The sequence below is a fragment of the Dictyostelium discoideum genome (assembly GCF_000004695.1).
Source record: "Dictyostelium discoideum AX4 chromosome 5 chromosome, whole genome shotgun sequence".
In the NCBI taxonomy this organism is placed as follows: domain Eukaryota; phylum Evosea; class Eumycetozoa; order Dictyosteliales; family Dictyosteliaceae; genus Dictyostelium; species Dictyostelium discoideum.
The window spans coordinates 2,190,515-2,197,485 of NC_007091.3; the positions used below are offsets into that span (position 1 = coordinate 2,190,515).

The 6,971-nt window shown below is 20.3% G+C and overlaps 1 protein-coding gene across 1 annotated transcript; it reads left to right on the plus strand.

Annotated features, from left to right (window-relative positions):
- Positions 1-1,545: 1,545 nt before the first annotated feature.
- Positions 1,546-6,622, plus strand: hbx13 (homeodomain containing protein; the record flags this gene model as incomplete). The annotated part of the gene is made up of 2 exons (XM_631366.1): positions 1,546-1,590; positions 2,576-6,622. The coding sequence occupies 2 exons, from the start codon at positions 1,546-1,548 to the stop codon at positions 6,620-6,622; spliced, it is 4,092 nt and encodes a 1,363-aa protein (XP_636458.1).
- Positions 6,623-6,971: the final 349 nt, after the last annotated feature.

Sequence of the window (6,971 nt, forward strand, 5' to 3'; positions counted from 1 at the left end):
AAATAATTTTACCATTAAGTAAAAATAAAAATACCCATAAAAAGTAAAATTTTAAAAATAAAAAAATAAATTTTCCCCCTTAAAAAAAATAATAAAATAAAATAAATAAATAAATAAATAAAAAACCAAAAAATCATATATAATCTTTTAAAAGGTTTATATTTTTTTTAAAAATAAAAAATAATTTCATTGTGGGGAATCAAAAAAAAAAAAAAAAAAAAAAAAAAAAAAAAAAAAAAAAAAAATTAAAATAATATTAATCATTAATTTTAATTTCACATTATAATTGTATTAAAGTGATATATTTATAATAACGAAAAAAAAATTTAATTAAAATAATTTGCCAAATAATAATTTAAAATTCTAATTTTGTTCAATTATTTTGGGTAATTTAAAAAAAAAACTAGAATTATTTATTCTATCGAAAACTAATAAAATAAAAAAAAAAAAAAAAAAAAAAATTAACTTTAATTTACTAATCTTTTATAAAAAAAAAAAAAATCCTTTCTTATTTCCAATTAATAATAGGAAAATTAAAATCTTTGTTTAAATTCAATTTTATAATTTTAAAAGATAAAAAGTATTAAATATTAATTTTTTTTCAAGTGTTGTTTTTTTTTTTTCCCCTTTTTTGTGTGGTATCTATAATTCCTCAATTATTTTATAAATAAAAAAAATAACATTTTTACTATTGTATTTTTATAATTTTTTTATTATAATCATTTTTTTTTTTGTTAAATTTTTAATATTTATTTATTTATTTTTTATAAGATGGAAATTTTTTAAAAAAAAAAAAAAAAAAAAAAAAAAAGAAAAAAAAGATAAATATATTTTCATACCCATTTTTTTTTTTTTATCTTTAAATTTTTTTTATATTTTTATTTTTATTTTTTTATGGATTCACTTTTAAGTAATCATAACTCACCAATGAAAAATTATTTCCTTAATTAATTTGTAATAAAATAATACCAATTTTTCATTGAAGATTTTAAAAAAAAAAATTTTAAAAAAAAAAAAATTTAAAAAAAAAAAAAAATTGTAACCTTTAAAATTATTAATTTAAAAACCCATTTTCTTTAAATGTTTATTACTACAAATTAAAAATTTACTTGTCCTTTTAAGTTTCATCATTTTCTGTTTTTTTACTTTTTTTTTTTTTTTTTTTTATATATAAAATAAAAAATAAAAATAATTCATCTCAAAGTTATTTTTTATTTTCACAACCTGTAAAAATTCTTCATTTCATCCCTTACTGTTTTTATTGTTTTTTTATTTTTAAAACTATATTATAATTATTTTTTCTTTCTTTTTTTTTTAATTTTTTTCCATTTATTTTTTTTTTTTAAAAAAAAAATAATTAATTCGATATAAATTATCTTCACAAGCAACATAAAATTTAAAAAATAAAAAAATCTTTATAGTAAATATATATATATTTTTTTTATAAAATATTTTTAATGACTATAAATATCAAATATATACTATTATTCAATTGTTTCTTAATATAATTTAAAATGTCATAATAAAACACCATTTTTATAGAAAATGGAATATTTAAAATTGTGTTTTTATTTATTTTTTTTTTATTTTGTTTTTTTTATTTTTTATTTATTATTATTATTTTTTTTTTTCTGCTTAAAACAAAATAACATCAACCCACTAAACACACATTTTCCCTCAAAAACATCACCCCCCTCCTATCATCAAATTAACACATATCTATTTTATATTTTTTATAAAATTTTTTATCAAAGAATTTTTTCCTTTTTTTTATTTTTTTTTTTTTTTTTTTTATCTTTTTTTTTTTTTTTTTAAATATTTATTCTTTTAAATAAATTATAAAAAAAAGAGATCATTTTTAAAAAAAAAAATTAAAAAAAATCTACAATCTCCTTTTTAAAATAATTTTATTATCATCGTCCTATTTTTTATTTTTTTTAAATTCAATTTACTATTTTTTTACACACAAATTTTAAAATCAGATTAAATAAACAATAGTTTTTTGGTTTTTAAAATATAATAAATCATTTTAAAATAGATAACAACTATTTAAATCTATTTATTTCATCAAAAGATTTTATTAAAAAATAAACAATAATAATAATAAAATAATAATAATAATAAAAAAATAAAAAAATAAAAAAAAAAAAAAAAAAAAGGATCTTTAAAATTAAAAATATCGAAGCAATTTTTAAATTTAAAATCTACAGGATAATTATAATCACCCATTTTTTAGTAAATATTACTTTTTACTAAAATATTCATTTTTTTTATTATTTTATGTTAAATAATAAAATTTTAAAATTTACTTTTTTTTTTTTTTTTTTTTAATATATTTGTTAAGCAAATAATCAATAAAATCATAATACTAACACAATATTGTTTTTTTATTTTAAAAAAAAAAAAATAATAATAAATAAATAAATAAATTCCAAAAATAACTTTTTTTTTTTTATTTATTTTATTATCTTCTTTTTTTTTTTTTTTTTCCATAAATATTTTTTTTTTTTTTTTTTTTTTGTTATCTATTATTTATTTATTTATTTTATTATTTATTTAAAAAATATTAAATAAGGTAATGGAACAAATACAACAACAACAACAACAACAACAACAACAACAACAACAACAACAACAACAACAACAACAACAACAACAACAACAACAACAACAACTACAACAACAACAACAACAACAACAACAACAACAACAACAACAACAACAACAACAACAACAACAACAACAAAATCCAAAAATGAATAATCAACCAAATGAAACCAGATTGCCATCTCCACCATTATTAAACTCTACTGTTCCAAAAAATGAATTAAATATTAATCATCACCATCAACATAATTATAAAATCAACTCTGCACCTCTAAAAGCAAGCCAACATGCCAATGAATATGATCATAATGAAGAATCTTTAAATTCCAGTAATAACAATAATAATAATAATTTTAATAATTCTCGTCCAACATTTTCTTCCTGCTCTGGAAATTCAAATAATACAACAACAACAACCACAACAACAACAACAACCAATCCAATCAATGGTTCAGTTAATTCTAATGTCACTACAACAAGTATTAATACAATTCATCAAAAATTTATCACTCAATTAAAACAAAGATTAGGAAAAGGTATTGATTATAATAACTATATTAATAAATTAAAAAATATTAATAATATTAACAATATTTCTAAATTAATTAATCTATCTTCTCAACCTGATGCAATTGGAAAAAATAATAATTTAATTTCAAACACTGGTCCAGTGGCTGAAATGTATGATGATGAAGAATTTGATGAATTTGATGAAGAAGAAGATGATGATATCTCTGCTCAAAAATTAGTTGGAATTCTCTCTAGGGAAAGTAGTAGTAGTAACCTATCCAGTATTGCTCCATCACCATTATTACAACAACCAAATTGTTTGCCGTCTCCATTCATAAATGGTACTCCACTATTATCAAACCATAGTAATAACAACAATAATAATAATAATAACCACCACCATCATCATCACCACCACCACCAAAAAAGATTATCAATTGGATCAATGGATTCAACAAATCACTTAACCCCACTGCCATTATTACATAAACATACAAACAATAATAATAATATCAATAATAATAATAATCATAATCATAATAATATATTAGGTTCACCCAACCAACTTAATAGATCACAAGATTTTACATCTAAAAATAATAATATTAATAATAATAATAATAATAATAATAAAATAATTAATGAAGAAAATTGTAATAAAGGATCACCAAATCAAAACTCGAGTGAAAATAATAGTGAAGAAGAAAATGAATATCATGGTGGTGAAGAAGGTAATGTTTATTCAGTTTATGATTTAAATTCTCCATATTTTAATGAAAGAAAACAAAGAGCTTTATCAAATAATAAATCACAACAACCACCACAACATGTTCCAACTCCATGTACATATAATGATTGCTGTATTTGTGCCTATGGTCCACCACCATCATTTTTTACATCTGCGCCAACATGGGCTGATATTTGCTATATTGCTTTATACTGTTTAACCTTATCAAGACCCGAAGTTAAATATTACCATATAAAGAAAGATATTTGTACTTTTATCGACTGCCATTATGAAACTATTTGTATGAGAAAACGTACTTCAATCTGGAGACAAACTGTAAATATGACATTATCACATCCACAATACTTTGAAATGTTTCAACAAGAAAGTGCTCTTGAAAATGGTAGAAAAGGATACTATGGTCTAAAACAAATTCATGATCCATATGAACACACCGCTCTCAATAAAAGAAGTAGAAGAAAGAGAAGACATGAACAAAAAATGATTCAAGAAGAATTAAAAAAGAATGGTTTCACAAATTTATTATTAAATTCACCTTCTATAGAAAATAATGATCAACACCATAATGGTTATATTCAATCATATAATAATAATAGTAATCATAATAATAATAATAATAATAATAATAATAATAATAATAATAACAGTAATAATAATAATAATAATAATAATAATAATAGTAATAATAATAATAATAATAACATTAATAATAATAATATTAACAATAACAATAATAATAATATTTTAACTTCACCAATTCAACATCATCCACATTCACACCAACAACAACACCACCAACAACAATTACAACACCAACAACACCAACAACAACAATTGCTACACCAACAACATCAACAATTGCTACACCAACAACATCAGCAACAATTACAAATACAGTATCAACAACAACAAACTCATAATAACAATTTAAATCAAACTCAACAATTATATTATAACCACCATCATCATCAACAACAACAACAACAACAACAACAACAACAACAACATAACAATAATAATAATAATAATAATTCCAATCATAATTCTGTATTAACATCACCTCCATTATCACAATTTCCAAAAACTCCACTACAATTATCACAGACACCGCAACACTCACTCTCAGCACTATCATCACCATTCCTTAAAACTCTAACCATTGAAGATGAGGACGATTCATATAATGGCCAAGTTCATAAAAAATTAAGAAGTGCCAAATTAACCTCTGTCAATTCAATAAACTCAAATAGTGGAATGTCATTACCAATGATTAGTAGTCCATCACCAAATTTAAGTCATATGCAAAAGAATAGACCAAATTTCGATGATATATTAAATAGCTCACTTTCTTCAAGTAATACTACTAATTCAGCAACAACTTCATCATCAAATTCAATTCTTTCAAACTCACTATCAAATATATCCAATAGTAGTGGTGGAAGTGGTGGCGTTTGTATTAGTGAAGATTATGAATCAAATATTCAAAGAAGAAAAAGCTTAAATAACATTGTTTTAAATAAAACAAATAAAAATATCTTGCCAAAACTTGATGATGAATGTGATGACGAAGATGACTTTCATTTTACAGAAAATGAAAGAGAAGTACCAGTTTCAAATTTAAAGAGTAGTTCCTTTATTATTAATAAAAATAATATAATTAATCAACAAAACTATAATGAAAATAATAACAATAACAATAATAACAATAATAATAATTATAATATTAATAATATTAATAATAACAATAATAACAACTTTGATGATGCTGATGATGAAAATGAGTTTGAAAATAAAGATAATATTAATAATAATAATAATAATAATAATAATAATAATAATAATAATAATAATAATAAGAACGATAAGAATGAAAGTGAATTTGAATCAAAAGAAAAATTAAATTCACCATTTGGGTCATCCATACCAAATATTGTAAATAATGAACAATTATCTCCATATTCTCAACAAAGTTTATCCTCTTCCTCATCTGAAAATCCATCACCACAATGGTCAACCAATGGTCCTTCTCAAACTTCTTCTTCAAAACTCTCAAACTCGACCTCAACACTAATTAATAATAATAACAATTCAATGTCTATTATGAGTATCAATAGTAGTGGAAATAGTATTAATAATACAACAACCTATAATAATAATAATAATTTTATTAATAATAATAGTAATAATAATAATAATATGGAAATTGATGATGATGATGAAGATGGTATTGATGGAATTGAAGGTGAAGATGATTCAAAAAAGAGAATGAGAAAAACAACTCGACCTGATGAAAAGATTTATTTAGAGATTTATTATCAACATTTTTATGAAAACAATGGAAAACATTCAAAAGATGAACTAATTACACTTTCCAATAATTTGAATTGGAAAGTAAATAGAATTCAAAGATGGCTTGATAATCGTAGAACTAAAGATAAATTAAAAAATCTTCGTGTCTCTCAAGAGAGAACTATTTCATTTGGTGCCAGTTCAACATCATCAACTCAAACGTCAACCAATTCTCCATCAAGTCAATTATCTCCATTAGTACCAAATATGAACAATAATGATCAACAATCAATTTCAACACCTTCCCTTATTTTATCTCAAATTAATAATAATCAAAATAATAATCAAAATAATAATAATAATAATAATACTAACAATGCTGATGTTACACTTATTAGCAATAATAATGTACCAAATACACCAATTATGGCTAACACTCAATCAAACATTAATTCATTATTAAATTAATAATGGAATCCGATAAGAAAATATAAAAAAAAAAAAAAAAAAAAGTTTTTAAAAACCCCTTTTGTAAATATTAAAAATAAAATAAAAAATAAAATAAAAAAATAAAAAGATTTTTAACCTAAACAATGATGAATTTTGATCATATCTTGTTTTTTTTTTTTTTTCAAATAATCATTTTTAAAAAAAAAGATTTTTTTGATTGCATTTATTTGATATTTTTTTTTTTTTTTTTTTTTTTTTCGGGAGATTTTCTTTTTTTTTCTTTTTTTTTTCTTTTTTTGTCNTGAGATATTTTGTCTAATATGTAAGAAAAGATAAATAGAAAAATAAAAAGGGTAATCAAAAAAAT